Genomic DNA, 19,870 nt, shown 5'->3' on the forward strand with positions numbered 1-19,870 from the left:
TGAGAGAGCTAGAGCAAGATGGATGGATCAAATGAGAGAGAAATGACAGCCGCAGTTAGTACAGTCAGGTTAGGTCAACACTTGGGTTTGTAATTAGATATTGCAGCCACATATAAATGATTAGTTTGCATCTGCAGTGTCACACAAGCAAGCTGTCTCTTATACACACACACACACACTCACAATGGGTACACACACAAACACCAACAGAAGAAAACAAGGCCTGGACACAGGCACTGTTTTATTCATGCTGATGTGATGCCAGTGGACATGCACCCGTGAGGAACACTGCTTTTCTCACCTCACACACTCCCACACAAATACACACAAAATACACAATCCCTCCGCAGTCACCTCAGTTTATTTTATATATTTAGCTCTGTAAGCTCACACACACGCACACATGCACGCGCACACACAGGGACCCTAGTCCAAAATGTTCTGCTGGAGTTCAACCCAGGAAACCAGATGTGTCCACTATTGGCTGAGGCTACTGCTGTGTATGTGTGGGTGTGTGTGTGTGTGTGTGTGTGTGTGTGTGTGTGTGTGTGGGTTTGTGTGTGTGTTTGAACATGTGTCTGACTGCACGTGCATTTATGTGTGTGTTTATTTGTACGCACATGCACATATAGTATGTTCGTATATTCAGGCACGTGTGTGTGCGTGCGTGTGCTTAAATGCTCCCATATCTGGAATACGTCTTAATGAAAGAATAAAGGCCGTGCTCTTTTTTAAACAAACTAATCGGCTGCACTCCAAACGCAGCATGTGCAACCCGGGCTGAGCTGTTGTGTAATAGCATTTGTTCTTCTTCACTTCGCTCCAATGTTGCTGCAAAGGACAGAAGGAAATTCAGAGGCTCATTGAAGTGAATGGCAAATAATTTCCTACTGTGATTTATTATATATTGTCTTTAAACATATGATCTCTTGTGTCTTGTACATTTTTATATATCATATATTAAATATGCACTGATGCAGCTGCACAGTTAGCCTTGCTAAAAGGCAAACTGTGAGTAAATTGTAACGGTTAACAGCGGGCACATTTAGCCCAACAGCTGTTCTGGGAAATTAAACCCATGACCTTTAAGTCACAAGCATATTCTCTAAATCCTGAGCTACTGCTGTACTTATTTATCAATTTGCATGATGTTACACAACAACACTGAATGTGTCAGTAACAACACAGTGGACTCAGTAAAGATCAAACTGATATCAATGTCCGCCTGAGAACACTAAAGCAGGGTATGATTTCAGTTATCGCCACTGTTAGGTGAATACAGAAGGATACTGTGTGACTCAGCACAAACAGACGCACAGTGACACCATAAACATGACTAATGACTCGTGGATATATCACATCATTTATGCTAGCCAGGGTCGGACATGTTTTGTAACTGATGCTAGTCACAGAATATGTCCGTGTCGCCTGCAGTCTTTTCAGTCGCCAGCATGTTTTGCCCCAATATACCTGCCTGCATGAAAACAGGCACACCATGTAAACAAAGTGAGGTTTTGCCAGATTTACGGAGGTGTTCATGCATTACAACAACACCAACAGCTTGATAAGACCTCGGGCTCTGCTATATTTGTGTCAGGAAAATAGGACAGAGATATTAGCTTGAATGTGAGACACACATTAACAATCCGGCGAGATTTAAGTAGGAGAGAGGTCTGTGAATTTGGAATTTCTTGAGGATAGAAGCAGGCTGATCATGGCTCATTGATGACACCATTGCCTCTAGGAGTCCTTATCTTTGATTGGCTGGAGGATGGATGGGTTTCCCGGCACTATTGTATTTTAAATCACATTTTTTGTAATTTCCTTGTGAAACCACTGAAATTCTATTTAAATATCTTTTTTTCTCAGATGGCTTCATGACACTAGAAAAACAATTTCCCTAAATCATTTCAAAATATTTGAGTGACTGTGTGTAATTTGACCAAACACTGAAAAAGTCTGCTCCTTCATCCAAACATCAGTTGACATGTTCATCCAGTGATTACAGAGTGTATCATGTTTGATTGCTGACAGGTTGTGTTCAGAGCCACTGCAAACATTATTGTCCCAGTGTCCTTGAGCACGAGTCTCACTACCTACCTGCTCACTCAGTAAGTGCTGTAAGTCAGTCTGGATAACAGGATCAGCATCAACATATATGTCAAACAGTACATTAACAAATAGCACACACACGCCTCTCTCAGCAGGTGGTCGGGGAGCTTACCTGTGGTCGTGGGTGGCCTTTAACAATACACTGCAGCACTAGTGTGTCTCCTTCTTTGATGGTGTAGATTCTCTCACTGATGTTATCATCCTTGACGTTACACGCCGCGCCTGAGTGCACGATCTGGGCGTTGGCTGGAGCTGTGAGCGAACGCATGGACACACACGCACACATGCAGAGACAGGCATGTAGCCATGCGGACATACACACACAGAAACACAGAGAGGGAGAGGAACCACATTACATATTTAGTAACATCTCTGCAGCAGAAAAAAAAGGTCACTGTCTTGTGGGTGTATGTGTAATACTAGTGCTAGTATCGATGACTCAGATAAATAAATATATCACATTACTCCTGCATCTGCATGAACAAAGCCTTTTGCAAAAATGCTGTGAGTGTTACGTGTGTCAGTGCTCGATGAGAGATGCAGGCATTTATTGGAAAATTGAAACTTTGGTTTCCATTAGAAGGTCAAACGGCTGATTCGTCACTCTGGGACAGTGCTTCTGTCTTATATAGCACAGAGTGTACAACAACAACAGTCTCACAAGTTAGGTACACACACACAAGATGGGTTTAATGAAGTCTTGGTTGTGATCTATGTCAGAGTGTGCATTATCAGTTTTGAGGCATGTTAGATCAGTAGTTCCTAACTGGTGGGTGGCGGTCCAGCAGTGGGTCGCAGGTCCATTCTGAATGGGCCGCACTTTATTTTGAAGTACAGTGAATTTCCGGCACAGACATTTTATTCTGAAGTGCCATTTCCTGCTGTAGAGTGAGTGAATAACTAACAGCTACCTGACAGAGACAGCAAACTAGCTCGACAACATCGCAAAATGCAAGTATGACGCTGAATGTGGGCCTTAAACTAATGACTAGGGAGTAATGTGGAACTACTGTATGAGATGGTGCGGCCAGGGAGCAAAGGGCAACACAAATGCTAATTTTGCAAAGTGCGATCAAGGTAAATATCTTTTATAGCAGCAGTACAATGCTAAATTGAATTTTGTCATTTCATTTGTTGTATTCTGATTGGCTACTTAGTAAACTCCGGTCATAGTCACAGTCACTTAAGCCTAGTTCACGTGACACGATTTTCACCGTGATTTTGATGTCGCAGAGGATCTTGAGAGCCACCTTGGGTGGGAGATGAATTGGCAGATAATCTGCCACGACGAGTCCTCATGTGTGAACAAGCCTACGAGCAAGTCGCCCCCTCATCTGCGACTGGGACTGGATATCTGGCATGCTAGAAAACTGGAGAAGTCTGACAAGACAGACAAAGAGCATCAGCCAATGAGAGGCGGGATACATCCCACGTCAGCACACAGGAGGATGGAAGAAATGTGAGGAGGACAAGCCACAGGGTTGCCAGGTCGCTTATTAGCCGTGACTTTGGGCTTGTTTTTTTGTAAAGTCGCTCACAAATATTGGTAGTTGCGGGTTGCGTTTTTTTGGGCTTGTTTCTAAAGTGGAGTTGCTTATTTGGGATTGCTCTCTAAATGTCACCTTTCTCTATATACATCTGTCGCTTCTTTTGGGCTTGTTTCCATAGCCCTGGTTGCTTGTTTCTCTCCCAAGATCTGGCGACACTGACAAGCCGGCAACCAACAACAACAATGGTGGCAACAAAGTCCGGCATGACTCATTGTGTTTGGACCCAGGCCCTGGAGGCAGATCTGATTCAACATCGGGAAGAATATCCATGCCCTTTACGATGTGTCGTCTCCAAGTTTGGTGACATCATCACATTATCTGAAGCTCTGTCAGCGAGGGCTTGGTGGAGAAATATTGTGGTGTGCACACACAGGTTGTAACACAGTTGGCGAGACTCCCCATGACAGAAACACATGTTGCCAGGTATGAACACTCAAAACATTACGATAGTCTCCGTGACGCATTTTGCAGGGTGAAAATCGTGTAATGTGAACTAGCCTTTAGGGCACCTGGGGCATCCCAAATCTGCAGTAGTTCGAGGATGTTTGTCAGTGACTTTAAATAACCGATCATTATGCAGTAAAATGTATTGTTCATTTGACTCAGGTAGATCATATGACATGACAATATTTAAGATTTGTTGTAACCAAAATCCCAGGCAAGATCTTCTAAAATCATCACACTGAAATACGATGACAGGCTGTGATGGCAACTGCAAGAATAATGGATGATAGATGTATGACGGGAGATCGCTGCAGCGGCGACAACTACAATGTCTGAGTGTGCACAGCGCTGACCCACGAGGAGGGCCGGCTTGCGTGCAAGAAGCCTCAGATGGCTTCACCTCCCATATGATGAAGGGAGACAGGAGCGAGGAGGGGAGAGACAGAGACAGAGACAGAGAAACAGCGGGTGAGGAGTAAAAGGCCAGAGAGGAGTGTGAAACCCCAGAGAGAGGGAGAGACAGAGGCGTGGGGGACGGGGGGAAGCACAATGATGTGATTAGCATCGATTCACAGGGGGAACAAATTTTCTCTGCGCTCTACGACTGTTATCATTGAGCAGACAGGAAGGAAGTGGGCGGCCTGTTCACCTTAAACTTCAACTCGATCAGACGTTACAAACGCAGAGCGCAATCTCGAGCCAGACATCAAGTTCATAATAAAAGAAGCTCTGCGAATCTGTCGCTGCATGTTCCCTGACATGGAACGAGCTGGAGCTGTTAATAGCTTCAGGTATAAAGACATAGCACTGTGCCTGTCCACTTACATTTTAGTGACATTGCCAGTTTACTAGATATGGATTTTTTTTCTCTTTCAAGAAACAATAAAGAAAAGAGAGATGGAAAAAAAAAAGACGTAGGTCAGATTCAGCCCTGGTTGCAAACATTTGGCTATTTAAAAACTGTGTGATGGTCTTTCGGTTGTGCCTCGAAGAAGAGCCATACTTACAAAGTACACACTTACAATAATGCCCTCCAAAGTCCGAGTATAATATCAAAAGTAAGCCTCCTGGTATAAAAGCGGGCTTTTTGAAGATCTTAAGAAAATACCACTGCATATCTGCACTTCACTGTAACTGACAACCTAAAACAGTCCGCTCAATATTTATCCTCAGCTATCATTTCTTTTGTTCTTATTTTCTCAAAGTGGATGTTTTGGAGAAGAAAAGAGAAAGCAAGAGCATTTGCGGTACGATTCCCACAATGCCTACTGCATATACGCCTTGCTCTGTTTGTGTGTGTTCCAGTGAGTGTGTGTCTGTTACAGTGTGTATGTGTGAGAGCCTGTTTGAATATGAGACTTAATGCCCCGCACTGTTGTGTTTGAGGAGCTCATCAACAGAGCAGTCAATCATTCACTCCTTGAGGCTTTTCATTATTCTTTCAAAGACCTCTTTAGCATACAACAGCCATTTCTTCTCAAAAGTAGCAAAATATACGCATGCATTCAAATACACACACACTCGCAAAAAAAATGCGTGTTCGTGCACACATGTTGCTAGGCGCGTATGTGGTTTGCTACACTACTGTTGCAGCAGCTCTCTGCATTTAAACAGGCTGCTTATTAAGCTCTGAGCTTCTTGCTCTGTTGCCTTTCTTTATCCTTCATCTTAACCTCAGCGTCTCCGGCTCCGCAGCACATGGTGTCTACTTAATGGAAGAGAAAAAAAAGTTCAAGTGCACTTGAAAAACCCCAAAACACATTCAACAGTTGTAAATATAAGCTTGATTTGAAATGCTGCTCTAAGATATAGACGATGGGAGATTTAACCTGGCTGAGTTTAGATATTAAGCAAAATAACTCACATTTGACCATCATTTAACCACTGAGTTCTTTTGCAGCAACACTCAGTCTAAGTTTCCTTCAATAACAAATATTCATACACAGGACTTGCCCTGTATAATTACAGTCTTTATCTGCTGGACACTGAGCCGATCCAGTGGGGCAGCTGGGGGTTAAGTGTCTTGCTGAAGGGCATGTTGATAGCAGTTGCTGTGAGATGGGAGATCATGTCTTATTAATGTTCCCTTCTCCCACATTTTCTCACTTGGCTTGAATTTGACCAATGATCTTCCAGTAACAAGCAAACTGTAACCTCTAGGCTACTATTTTGCTGCAGCAAATCTCTAGCAATCAATCAATGAAAACTTAACCCACAAAAGGATGAAAGTATTAAAAAACCTGATGTGGGGTAGCAGAGCTGGGGCTCCAGAGGTGTGCTGTGCTAACTCAGTAAGACGGAGAGCTGATATAAATGGTGAATAATTGTCTCCTTACAGCTTATTGGCGTGTCGGCATTAGTTTGTGTCTCCGGAGAGGGAGGGAGGTCGGACAGAGCGGCTCCTCTGTCTGCTCTCGCCTCCGGCAGCTTGGCTGCTTCAACTGTCTGATCGACTAGGGAAAGAGAGGCCGAGAGAGAAGGAGGAGACAAGAAAGGCAAAAGAGAGAGGGGGAGGAAAGGAAGGCAAGAGAGAGAGCGTGGAAGACGAGAGTGAGAGAAAAAAAGGAGGAGGGAGACAGAAAAACAGCAGAAAAGTACAGACAGAGAGGAGAAACTGAGAAAAGAGAGAATACAAAAAAAACAGAGGGGGGAGAAAAAAGTTGAAGGAGAGACAAACAGAGGAGTCTGAGAAGAGAAAGTAGGGACGGAGATGAATTAATGCAACCAGGGATTTGATGTGGCAATTGAAAAGAGATCACTGAGAGGGGTACTTAAATTGAAAGAAAGAAATGAAGGATAGACGTAGGTGGTAATAATCATAAGACAGACGTCGGTAAATGTGTTCAGCCAAAGAAGAGAGACTGGCAGCTGGGCCAGAGGGCGGAGAGGTTGGATGGAGGGAGGCTCCTCAACAGAGCACTGCAGTCAAAGGCAAAACAAAGGAGTGATGCAAGCAAAGCAAGAGGGCTCGACCTGTTACGCTACTGAGACTTTCACCTTCTACTCTAGATCACACCATCAAAAAAAACAAACTGGACAGTCCACCTAGCCAACTAACTCACATTTAACAACTCTGTAACTTTTGCAAATGTTCCCTGAAGCAAAGTTAAATAGAGCCGTTGCTTCGCCACATGTGCATGATCATTAATATACACACAGCATCCGCTGCTTTGTTGCTTAGCAACACAAAAGGGGCATCACAGATCACTTTACACACTTCACGAATGATTTAGTGCAAAGTAGCAAGATTGCTGGAATCAATCTGCGTGATTCCTTTAATAAAAACTGCCAGACCTTTTTAAATTGTGTGAAAATCAAACTCAATTTTTTAAAGTTTTTTTCATCATTCTAAAGAAATCTGACGGTGCTGCAACAACTGTGAGGTTGAAATCCATTTTTGTGCTGTAAGAAGTTACAGCAAAAACATAAAATCCCCAAGATGCAACATAACAGCAGAAATCAAATGTCTAAATCAGGCCAAAGGCTGTGGCAGAGACGGAGAAGAAGAAAAAAAACATGAGAAATAGTTATTAACACAAACATTGGCACGGCGTTGTGTCGCGCTCTGAGGTGCGTCAATTCAGTTAGTGTGGAAGACCATCATCAGTCATAGAAAGCTGCTGTTTTGACAGCAATCTATCTGACTCTGATGATTCATCGATCAAAACTGTTCCGGGAGATGCTGATTGAAAGTGTTGTCCATGCATTATTGGAAACTTTCAGAGACATTCAATGTGCATTAGTTGTAAGTGAAACATAACTATCGGCAAATGCCTGGTCTGATTAATTGATTCGTCACCGCCTGCCATGTTTGTTTTTGTTGAGGGGACAGGACATCTCTCACTAAAACTAATGATGAGACGGGCGAGCTGGTGTCAAACCGCAGTGACGGAGTGCTGAGCCGTGTGTGTGCGGTTGAAGGAGTGAATGAGTGTGAGTGTGTGTGCTGTTGATGTGTAAGTGTACATACATGCATGTGTCGATGTATGCGTGTGTGTGTGTCTCTATGAGTGTTGTACTGTATCTTGCTGGAGGAATCCCAAAGAAGGTCATGAATCCTGTCGAACACGAAGACACGCAGAGCATGATTGATATGCGTAGTTACTTTATGGGAGCTGCTCATGCATGCCGATGAGCTCTGTCTCAATTCACTTCATTCACAAGAGACCATTTAGATGCCTTGGCCCTTCCCCTGCCATCACAAGTAGAAGGGGAAGGAAAGGAAAGGAGAGGAAAGGAAAAGGGAAGCAGGAGAAGGAGATAAGAGTTGTGGAGAGTGGGTACCCGAGGGAAAAGTCACAGACTTTATTGATTAACTGCAATAGAGGGAAGTGTTCATCTGACCCAGAGAAAGACTAATCACACACACACATAAATACACACACAGACACTAACACACACACACACACACACACACACACACATAAATACACACACACACACACACAAACAGCCTTATGACCAAAAGCCCGGGTGACTCACATTGCCTCATCATTTTTATCAGGATTCTTCTCTGCAGACAGGACGGAGAGAGATCAAACTGCTGATGTCATGACCCCATCCTTTTCATTTTGGCTGGATTGGAGCTCCAGATATCAAAACGCGTCTGGAACATTGATTTAACTTTTGACCTAACCGTTAAATGGCTGTTATAAATGAAAGGACTAACCTTCAGTAACCTCTTTGGTGCTTTCAATCGACTGTAAATTACTGTTTCCCTGCTTACACACTCATATAAACACAAAGGCACACAATGAAAGAATAAATAGATGTATTTTTTTTTTACTGTAGGAGGAATTTTTCTGCATATGCTTCGATGAGTCATTGTGTTTTTCAGCATATTTTGTTATAAAGTCCAGACCCAAATGTTTCCCTGTACCACTAAATAAATACATCCTCCCCCAAGCCAGTGTTGTGTCCTCCATATAAATATGAATTTCAATGGTGCTGAATTCAGTGGCAGGTTTCCAAACCCTGACTGTGACCAGCAAGCTGCCACTCCCCCCCCCCCCCCCCCCCTTGTGTCTTCCAATTTGATTCTGGTTTTGGAGCCATCCATATCTGAATAAAATTTCCCTTTTGCTATTTTTCCTTCAGGCAGATTCAAAGGTTAAAAGGGAAACCAGAGGAAAAACAGATATTACTGATATCCATTAGCATGCACATTCTGATAATCAAGTCTGGTCAACGGTAAATGGAGACAGATATTCAAACACAAGAACATTTTGTTATGAGTCCATCACAAAGTGTCATGACTCAAGCTGATTAGAATTCCCTTTTAGCTATCACAGCAACCATTCGCAGTATAATACCTAATATATAATATTTTGAGCTAATATGCACAATTGATGAACACTTAACATAAAAAGAAATAAAAAAACTATTATTGCATATGTCCTTTGTTTGCTCATGAATTGGTCGTGGGAAGATGGGAAAAATGATCTGAAATAGCATTTTGAAAATCAAACAAGTTTGATCAAAACAAGTTCACTGACCATAGTAGTTTCTACTGCAAAACCTACTGCAACATTAAATTTTTTGTCAGACCTTATTTATTCTTTGTTTTATGGGAATAGTTTGACATTAGTCCATATAAAAAGTTACTTCCTGGAGTCTTGTCACTGCCCTATAGGGCGGGCAGGAAGGGTGCTGGATGGGGCTAACAAACACTGGACTTTCACCTAAAACCATGATGTATTTTTCTCAACTTAAGGAAAAGAAATACATTTAAATTCGAGATGTTTTATGTTTTAAGGTTATTTTGTCACAGGTGTAAATTGACATGGCATCCCAGAATGTCAAGAACAGACACACCCAGACACCTACATCATATCTGGAGTGAGTGAGAACATGTTGCCTGTTTCCACTCGCTGAGTAGCTTCAGAGAAATTAGCATTTCCTAGGCTAACGAAGGCAAGACCTGTCCCTCTGACTGGCCAGTGCTCGTTGTCTTTATTGGTTGGATTGGTTAGCATGAGGAGTGAGACTGATTAGGGTTAGGGTAAGAATGTCCAAGAAAGCACGAATCCATTTACCATACAGACATGAGAATGGTATCTACCTGTACGCCTGGACGATATACTAAATTTATTTGATTTATGTGAATTTTTTTCTTGTTGCACAATATGTAAATTGGTGGCATAGTAGAGCAATGGTTTGGCATTGTCGCCTCACAGCAAGAGGGTTCCTGATTCAAACCCACGGAGTGGGGGGTTCGAACCACGGGGTGGGGGAGCCCTTCTGTGTGAAGTTTCCATGTTCTCCCTGTGTCAGTGTGGGTTTTCTTGGGGTATTCTCGCTTCCTCCCACAGTCCAAAGACATGCAGGTTCAGTTAACTGCTGACTCTAAATTTGCCGTAGGTGTGAATGTGAGTGTGGATGATTGTAAAATATGTAATGTGAATATGCAAAATGTGCGTCATCGTACATCGTGCACAAAAAGTAAAGTGGATAGCTCTCTTGAGTCACCACAGTCCTGTAAACTGTGACGTAAGAAGATACATGTGCACATGCAGCAGTTTACAGGATCGTGGTGACTCTAGTTAGCTAGCTGACTCTGGCTATATTGCATGAGAGTGACAGATGACATACTGGTTTGTGCACTCAGTTTGTGTTCGTAAGGTGAAAGACATGGAGCCACAGGAGTCAAATGACTAGCATGTGGATCCTACTTTGTTCAGTCTGTCCATCTGGAGTTTGCCTAGCTAACACTAGCTAGTCAGCTGTGATACCAGGCTGATGTCAAGAATACGCAACACAGCAGATGAATTAGTGAGTGACTTTCCAGTGCTAAAACTCATTTATAAAGAGGACGTTTGTGCTGTTGCATGGTTAAGGCATGGAAAACACAATAAAATGATGTAGTTCTTGGGTTCTTTGGTCTATCAAAAAGTGATACTAGAAAGAGGGAGGAGGCAGCCTGGTCAGGACAGTGAAAAACACAGATATCACCTGATCACACAACACACTGAGAGGTATTGATTAAATGACCACGGTGGAGGAAGAGACAATAAGCCAACGTGAATCAATTACACACACACACACACACACGCACGCACACGAGCACCAATCATCACTTCCCTGAGGGGAGCTTAATGCAGAGTGCAAGCAGGAGAAAAACACTGGCAGAGAAACAGTGATAGACGAAGAAAAGAATCTTATTTCCAGGAGAAACTTATTCACTATATCAAATAATGAATCTCCATATGTTTAGTGATTCAGTATGTCTTTATTCTCTCCTCAAATTCTGGCTGATATTTTGATGCTGGAACAGTTGTTTATTTTTGTGTATGTGTGTCTGTGTGTTTCTGCGTGTTCAGATTGGTCATGGTTTCCTAGTGGGTGACCATGGATGAGACAGAGTGTATCTATTGGCTGCCAGCACTGACTACATGCAGCCAAAGCCAACAGCTAGAGCCTCAATTCAACTTTCATTTATTTCATCCACACCAATGGAGGGCTTTTCTAGGATCATGAAATCGGCATGTCAGGTCGTGTTTGATGGTGTGTGATACACCCTGTGATACCTGGGGTACGTATGTGAAGCTGTGTTTGTCAGTGAGTGACTGTGTGTTTTCCACCACAATCACTGTAAGAGGAGAAAGAGATTGTGCGATCAACAAAAGTATCAGATGACAGCAAAAGCTAATAAAGGGGGATCATTGGAGAGCAGAGGGTAGATTGGAAGGGCAGGGAGGTGGAGAAACAAAAAAAACTGTAATGGAAAAGGAGGGGGGAAGAGGAGCGGCAGTTTCTTGGCAGCACTGCAGGCTTCATATCCAAGGACAGTGAATCTTCTCTTTGAAATATTGTTCAGTATAGATTATTGGCAGGCACAGAGCATGCAATCCAAGAGGAAAGGGAGGAAAGAAGAAAATTCAAAAAGATCTCAACTTTGTCCATAACTGAGCTTTTTTAACATCAGTGTGAGATTTTGTCTGTTTTCTCATACTCCTTCAGCAATCCTGAGAATTACACCCCTTGTGCTTCACCCTGATCCTATCGAAAGATCCAAAAATGTTCCCTTTTTTTTTGCAGTATGGTATTTCAGTCTTTGCTCTGAAGATAACAAAAAGGTCCGAAAACAACTTCAGAAATCTTTTTTAAATCCAGCTTAAGCAGCAAAGAGAAAGGTAAAATTCCAATTAAATCTGCAAATCCCCTACTTATTACATCAAACACATTTTGTTGGGGAAAAATTGCGTACTGTAAAACAGGCGTCTGGGGCCGTACAAGGCTCCAGCCACATAACCAGGTGAATTTAATTCCTTGTGAATAAAATGTGCATAGCTTTGTGAAATGTAGACACAAAGAGGTGAAAAGAAGACAGAGAGAAAAGACAACAAGTCAGGGGTCGGGGAGAAGGGGATGCATCTGTTTTGAGGACTGGAGTGATGTGAAGTGATCGGGGGTTTGTAGAGCACGGTCAAACATGACTCGTACTCGTCCATAGGAGTGTGCTTGCTGCACTTGAGCTTTCCCAGGATGAAAAGATAAAGAGAGGGGAGAGAGGGAGAGTTCCGACAGAGATGAAAACCTGCTTAGATCTTTGGCAGAGACGGACAGAGGGGGAGACGCGAGGAGAGCAAGGAGCGGGAGGGAGAGGGGAGGGAAGGACGGAGAAGAGGAGAAAATAAAGAGAAATGTGTGGCTGGCGTTGTCTTTGTGAGCGCTCCATTCACAAAGCCTGTCGTTTCCAATATACGCTGGGTTGACAGGCCAAGGAAGGGGAGAGGAGAGAAGACAGACCAAAAAAAAGGAAAAGAAAACATAGACAGCTAACTGCCTCATTGGGTTTCATGAGCACTGCTTACAGATTGTGTTGATATTCAACCATTTCTGCACACAGAATGCTTTCTCTGTATCTGCTAATCCTACCCTGACCAAGTGGGTCTAGTGTCAATTCAGGGGGATATTTCCAGGACTAAAAGGTTGTATGCCTCCACTAACCAGTCAGTTTGCACTTACAGCTTACATCCAGGTCTATGAAAACGTGGATGCTTCACACACATCTTCCCCCCTGCGGCACAGAAGATCTATACAGTCAGAGATTAGATCAGTGTCACCAATTCAGTATATGACCAAATGTCTGCCCTTCTGTTCCCGAGTAATGACGCTGAGTAAAGGACAGAAAAGTGTTGTTACAAATCATTATGATGTCACAGTGAAGATGACCTTTGACCTTATTTTATTCAGTTAGATGTCTGAATTAAATTTGAGCCCGGTCTCACTCCGAAGTTGTCAAAATCCGGCACTTGGGCAGTGACTTGCAGCGTCAGAAATCACCAAAAAAAGGCGTTCTTTAACATTGGCATGATACAGGGCCAATTACCGGTATAGTTTAAGGGCGCCCAGCAGCATCATGGGGAAACAGGGGGACAAGGACGAAAGTTAAGGCAGCAAAAGTCCAAGTGGGGTGGGCAGGAGAGGAGATGGATGGGTCCAACAAACCACAACTTTCACCTGAGAGTGGTGTTGGCATCCTGTTAAATTCTAAAGCCAAATCTTTTTTCCTAAACCTAACCACGTGTTTTACCGACATAGTGCATTCATTAAAAGACTGTACTGTATGTATACGTTAGATTTCCTGTGAAAACAAAAGAACAGCGGACGCACCCAGGGTACCTTGCACGTTGAAACCAAATGTCAATATGTGACGAGGTCGGAGTGAGAATGTGTTGGAATTGTTGTCATTAATGGATGAATTCTTGAGTTATGGCCAAATACATCGTTTTGTTAGATCACAGTAACCTTGACCTTTGATCTTCAACAAACAAATTCTAATCAGTTCATCCTCAAGTCCAAGTGGACGTTTGTGCCAAATTTGGAAAAAAAAAACCACACCGTAAGGTGTTCTTAAGATACCATGTTCAACAGAATGGGACAGAAGGACAATCCAAAAACAAAATGCCTCCAGCCATGGTTGTCACCAGCATGGAGGCATAACATGTTATTGCCTGGCAAGCCACAGCTATGGAGATTCGCAGCACTCGTGAAAAATCAAGTTTAATTCTTACCTCAGCACAAGTGTACAATGAAGGCTACTATAGACGGCTCTCCCTTGTCTAACACAAGTCAGACATCACACATAATGAGTAGTTCAGTACATGCATTGAGTGAAAAAGATTTCCTTTTCACAGACCTGGGTTATTGTTGTAAGATCATGGTTAAAGCTTGTACCTGCAGGAACCCATTGAATTCTGAGTGTGAATGATGTACTGAGGACAGTTTTAATGCTAACTGAATATATACTGGCCACAACTGACTCTAAAAAGATTGGAGCATTGAGATTAGATAATGTGCATATGTATTTAAAACATTTATTAAAATAATTTTGATGGAAAAAATAATATCGCTGCATATTGGAGTAGTGGATGTAATTAAGCCTTAAGTAAAGGAAACAAGATCCTCAATTATCTCCATTTTGAACCTGAACAATACATCAGTGTGCAGTTAGAGTTACAACAGCACATATTGATATCTTGATTAGAGTTGTGTTCGGACAAAGTCATGCACAAAGACAAATACACACAGTCACACAAACACGCACACACACATGCATCTCTCCGAGTGGAGCTACGTGCTGTTAAAATCAGCATTAGCTTTCTGCCCGGGGGTGGGTAAACACATCTTGCAAATTATTTGAACTAATTAAGTACAAAGTTTGGGGGTTTTGACATGAATTAAGAAAAACACAACGATGTGAGACTTTTATTCTGATTAGCTGGAAAAAGTCTTCATTAAATACATTTTTTTTTTGGATGTTAAAACAACAATGTAATGCCTTAAATCATAGCAGGCCTCTGCCTCTCTTCTGGACACACATTCATCTCTTGCCTTTAACTACAAGACCTCTCCTGGGGGTTTCAAGAAGTTATCCTCACTCAAATCTTTTAATAGTGTGTGACTGAGCTTAATGGGGCACCCTGGTGGGCAAGCTGTGATCCCCCGCTGTTTAATGTTTCAACTCATCTCTTGACTGTCGCAGGTTATCTACCCGCTCTATGCCGACTGTCCTGCTACACTCCATTGTGCAGTCTTCATTATGTTAATATTATTAAGAAAAGAATTAATCTCAGCTGACAGGAGGTGAACAAGAGATGAGAGGAGAAACACAGCTGATTCACAAGTCACGCCTTGTTATATAAAACTTGGAGGTGTCAGTGATGTTTGAGATTTGCGTTTCACACTGCCTACATCATCATCCCCACCAACCTCTGGGCCTCTCGCAGCAACACAAGTAAATGTGAGGATGGGAAAATATAGAGCAACGGAAATAGAGGGAGAGAGAAGCAGGCAGAGGACAGTAACAGCTGGTGAGGCTTAGAAATTGCAGCAAAGGTTTTGCGTCTTTCATTGTGTGCGTGCATGTGTGTTGTTTTTTCCTCTGTGTTTGTACAGCATATGCCACACAAACCACCCTAGGTGTAACATATGGTTATTCTAGTCAGTGTAGCTTTCTGGAGCAGGGGAGGCATGATGAGGAGAGACAAGTAAAAAGTCTCTCTCCTCTCGAGTTTCTGTGATTATACCGTGATGGAGAGGAGAGACAACGGAGAGTCAGAAGGCAGAGAACAAAACACTCAAATGACAGGGAGGAATGAGAGTAGAGGAGGAAAGCACTGTATTTAGGAGGCAAGGGAGAAGTGGTGAAGACAAGGCGGTGTGGTGTGGAGGTCATGTGCCCCCCATCATCCGTCAGCCTGACTGTCAAACTGACCTTATTCTATTCAACCATAATGCCTCAACTCACTTTGATGGCACACGCACATGTGCACACTCACACGCAAACACATCTACAGCGCCGGATAACAGGAGCCGCACTTGACTTGACACACAGTGGCAGTGCATATGAACAAAAGAAAAAATTCTTGGGTGCGTGTGTGTGAGCGGGAAAGTGCAGCAGAGCAGCCAACAATACATAGCAGTCAGTCCAGGTGAAGTGGTAGGAAGGAAGGAGGTACTAAGAAAGGATGTCGATAAAGAGGAGAACGAGAAGAAACGCTTCAATAAAAGGTCAGAGTAAGAGCTGGAGGTAAGGAGGGGGGGTTCCTCACAAGTAGAGAGGAGACAAGATATTATGTATTCTATCCGTTTTAACGGTCATGCCAATAAAGTGACTGAAATTGGAAAATTGAAACTAACAGAAAAAGGAAGACAGACGGACAAAGAGTCACAGGCAGAGAAATGCTGAGGCAGACAGAGGTAGAAAAGCACAGATGGATATGTCCTACAGTAACAAGAGGAATGTGTAAATCATGTAGCGAGAGAGACTAAGAAAAGGTGAAAGGGATAAAGCATTAAGTGTGGGTAGAGATACAGACTCAATGGTGGAGACAGAGGAAAAGCTTGCAAGGCGGCAATTACTTCACAACTTAAATGGATCTCCCTGTGAGCCTGTCAAAACAGCCATATCAGATAGCATACAGAACCACTGGATCCATTTTACTAACTGATACATTATACTTCATTAATGTGTCACTCTTCATTTCACGCAGGCCTTTTTCAGGTGCTATCAGGATTTCATATAAAGGGCAGGCTGGTGATGTAGGCAGGTGACAGAACACCTGGCATCATCTTGTCGTGTTTATCAAGATGAATGGAAGGATGGATACAGAGAGACGGAAGGAGTTCTGTAGCGTTTTTTAAAGAAATATTTTAATTCATACATAAAACTATTGGTGGCTTGCCCAGTTAATTGATATGAACACCAAAATAATCAAATAAAACTCATTTTGTGCCAAAACTTGAGCATAACAATGCTAATTGATGACACTCTGTGTTTGCTGCCTCATAAATACCATTAAAGTAGAACAGAATATCCACTTGCCCGACTGGACAAGTAGGTAAAAAAAAAAGTGATTGTTAAACCCTGCTTTGGCACATATGGTTAATCCACTGTCAACACTATTGTGAATAATTCTTCAAACAAGAAGGTTTGCAGGTCCAAACCATAAAGAAACACAATGGAACAACACACTGGAGATGGACATCATAGAGAACAGAACTCACTCGGCAAAAAAGGAACCAGATAGAATCACAAAAACCAAACTGTTAAAGGTCTAGTGTGTAGGATTTAGTGGCATCTAGTCATGAGGTTACAGAAAAGAAACTTCTCCTGTGTGCCAAGCATAAAGGAGAACTACAGTCTCCATTGCGAGACATGGATAGCCCTAGAGCCAGTGTTTGATTTGTCCATTCAAGGCTACTGTAGGCCAACATGGTGGACTCCATGGAAAATTACCTGCAACATCTGTATATATAAACAGCTCATTCTAAGGTAACAAAAACACAATAATTCTTATCTTCAGGTGAGTTTACATTGTAATGAAACATGGGTTTGAATCTTACACACTGGACCTTTAAACATTATATTAACGCATTAAGTGACTTCTTTAAAAAAAAAAATATATATAGGCTACAATATCTAAATTCCCTGATCAATAACTTTGAGAGTTCAAAACAGTTTCTTTTTTACTCATGAGCACACAGGCATTCCAAGAGCATGTACTGCGTACGAGAGCTTGCTGTATCTGGTGTTTATGATACTTATCAGGTGGCTGAGAAGTTATGAATGTAGTATATTTCATTCAAGAAGAGAATTTGCATTTTTAGATATGATAAGACTGTAAAGGCCCTGACACACCAAGTTTGGCAGTTGGTGAGTATCTGCCTACCTCGTTGGTTCGGTGTGTCCCATACTGTTGGCCCTAGTGCTAGTTGGCCTTTTTTCTGCCAGTTCAGCATGTTGAATCAGCGCTGGCACAGAGCAGCCCGTCGTCAAATGAAATCACTCTGATTGCACGTTCATGTCAGCGCACGAGAAGAGAAACAGAAGTGAGGAATGTAAACAAAGAGCTGAAGTCGAGACGGAGTGAGGTCAAATAAAACTTGTTATATGAGGTAAGATTGTTTTTCTTCAGCTGTTGAGCTCTTCAGCAATGTTTCCCGATGGTAAATGTGCTGTGTTCTTTCAACACAGCATTGTGTAGTTTATGTGCTAACTGGCTAACTAGCGTCAAGACGGTCCTCCAGGTTCCCTTTTTGAATGACGAATACAGATGACCGTTGTCAGCTGGTGTGGCAGGGTGTGTCCTCTAACGCAGGCGCAGAATGTATGTGTTTGTTAGCTGTAGGTTTGGTGTGTTCATGTACGACCTTTTGGCTGAGACAAGGTGATAAGAGGTGACGCAGCAGGGGGCTCTCGTCACCGCTAGTTCTCTGACGTCAGTATGGCGTGTCTGAGCCCTAACACTGTTTTCCCTCACTGCCTACTTCTTTTTATTCAGAGTGAGGGAACTGTGAAAGATTGTCGGGGGCTACAGGGAACTAACATCTGGTGCATTTGGCAAAAATAAGCCATGATAATTACAATTACTGAAGGTGTGTGTGGAGGAGAGGAGGAGGAAAGAAAAACATAAGAGACAATAATGCATGTTAACTACCTCTGTGAAAGCGTAAATCTGTCTCATATGAAAACAGCTTGATAATATGCTCACAACAAAACGTTGTCTTCATAAAAGCTGCAACGTTTGCAAAGCACAACTGTTAAGGACCAGTTATGATTTACCACATGGGGAAGTGGTTTACAATGCACATCAAACATAACCCTTCTTATAATATCATATGTCACTGGACGTCTTCTGCACGATGTCCGGAGTTTGTGAAGAGAGAGAGACAGAGAGAGCTGGAGTGGGAAGGGAGGGGAAGGAGAAGAGACAAGGTTTAAAGGATAACTGCAAGAGGGAGACTCCTTAAGTGATGTGTGTGTGTGTGTGTGTGTGTGTGTGTGTGTGTGTGTGTGTGTGTGTGAGAGAGAGAGAGTTTTAATTCAATTTGCTGCGCTTTGAAATTTGTATTCTGGATGATGAGTAAGAGGAGAATCAGGGTTTAAATACTTACTGAACACAGACTCACATACAGGTGCACACATTACACTATTCCTGACTGTGTGCTGTTTAATGGACTTCAGAGAGCCAAATAATTCAGTTTACACTATATAAAAAAAAGCAGATTTTCTGTAAGGTGAAACTCAAAAACTCAAAAGGTGTATGTGTGTGTGCGTATGTAACACCCAGTACCATCAGCAATGATGGATTATCAGCTATAGGGCTGCCCTGGATGAGCCCTCAGATGAAATTGGAGCAGCAAGCTGTGTGCTAAAACTTGACAGGGACAGCTGGCCAATGATAACCTTCATGCGGCTGCTTGGCTTAAAAGCCAAAGACGGGTCAATGGGGGAAAAAAGAGGGGTGCGCAGGTTAATCTGGAAAAAAAAAACTTTTTTTTTTACCTGAAACTTTATGTTTGTTGAGGAAAATGATATAAAATAAGCACATACAGCATCATGTCAAATCCATTCTTCTGTTTACTGAATCATTTCTCCTGTTAAATTATCATTAGAATGCATCAACTTTGCGTCAGTCCTGGTTGGTAAAACTGGGAGTAGTAGGAGTCTATTTAAGATACAAAGTCTATTCTCTACACATCAGTTAGTTTTGACCTCACAGTGCAGCTCTGTCTCTTAGACATTACATTACATGTATATGCTGAGCAAATTACCTTTTCATTAACTTAATGAGGAAATGTTGCTAATTAACGTACCTGGCAAGTTGCAAAAATGTTGATACTTAAGGTATCAGCATAATGTTCACTGACAACTTTTGTCTTCTACCAAAATAGACAACCTTGCAATAGACCTTGCAACAAACTCGTATTGTTGCCTATATTATTATCATTTAACTGAATTCACAATCTTTCCCTTA

The 19,870-nt window shown here is 42.4% G+C and overlaps 1 protein-coding gene across 4 annotated transcripts in view; it reads right to left on the bottom strand.

Annotated features, from left to right (window-relative positions):
• Positions 1-19,870, bottom strand: part of LOC125898716 (MAM domain-containing glycosylphosphatidylinositol anchor protein 1) — a 233,837-nt gene that overhangs the window by 169,733 nt on the left and 44,234 nt on the right. For all 4 annotated transcript variants that reach the window (XM_049592615.1, XM_049592609.1, XM_049592626.1 and 1 more), the window contains exon 3: positions 2,225-2,364. In XM_049592615.1, coding sequence (XP_049448572.1) covers positions 2,225-2,364 — 140 coding nt within the window. The remainder of the gene's footprint in view (positions 1-2,224; positions 2,365-19,870) is intronic.

Source organism: Epinephelus fuscoguttatus, linkage group LG2 (genome assembly GCF_011397635.1).
Source record: "Epinephelus fuscoguttatus linkage group LG2, E.fuscoguttatus.final_Chr_v1".
Taxonomy (NCBI): domain Eukaryota; kingdom Metazoa; phylum Chordata; class Actinopteri; order Perciformes; family Serranidae; genus Epinephelus; species Epinephelus fuscoguttatus.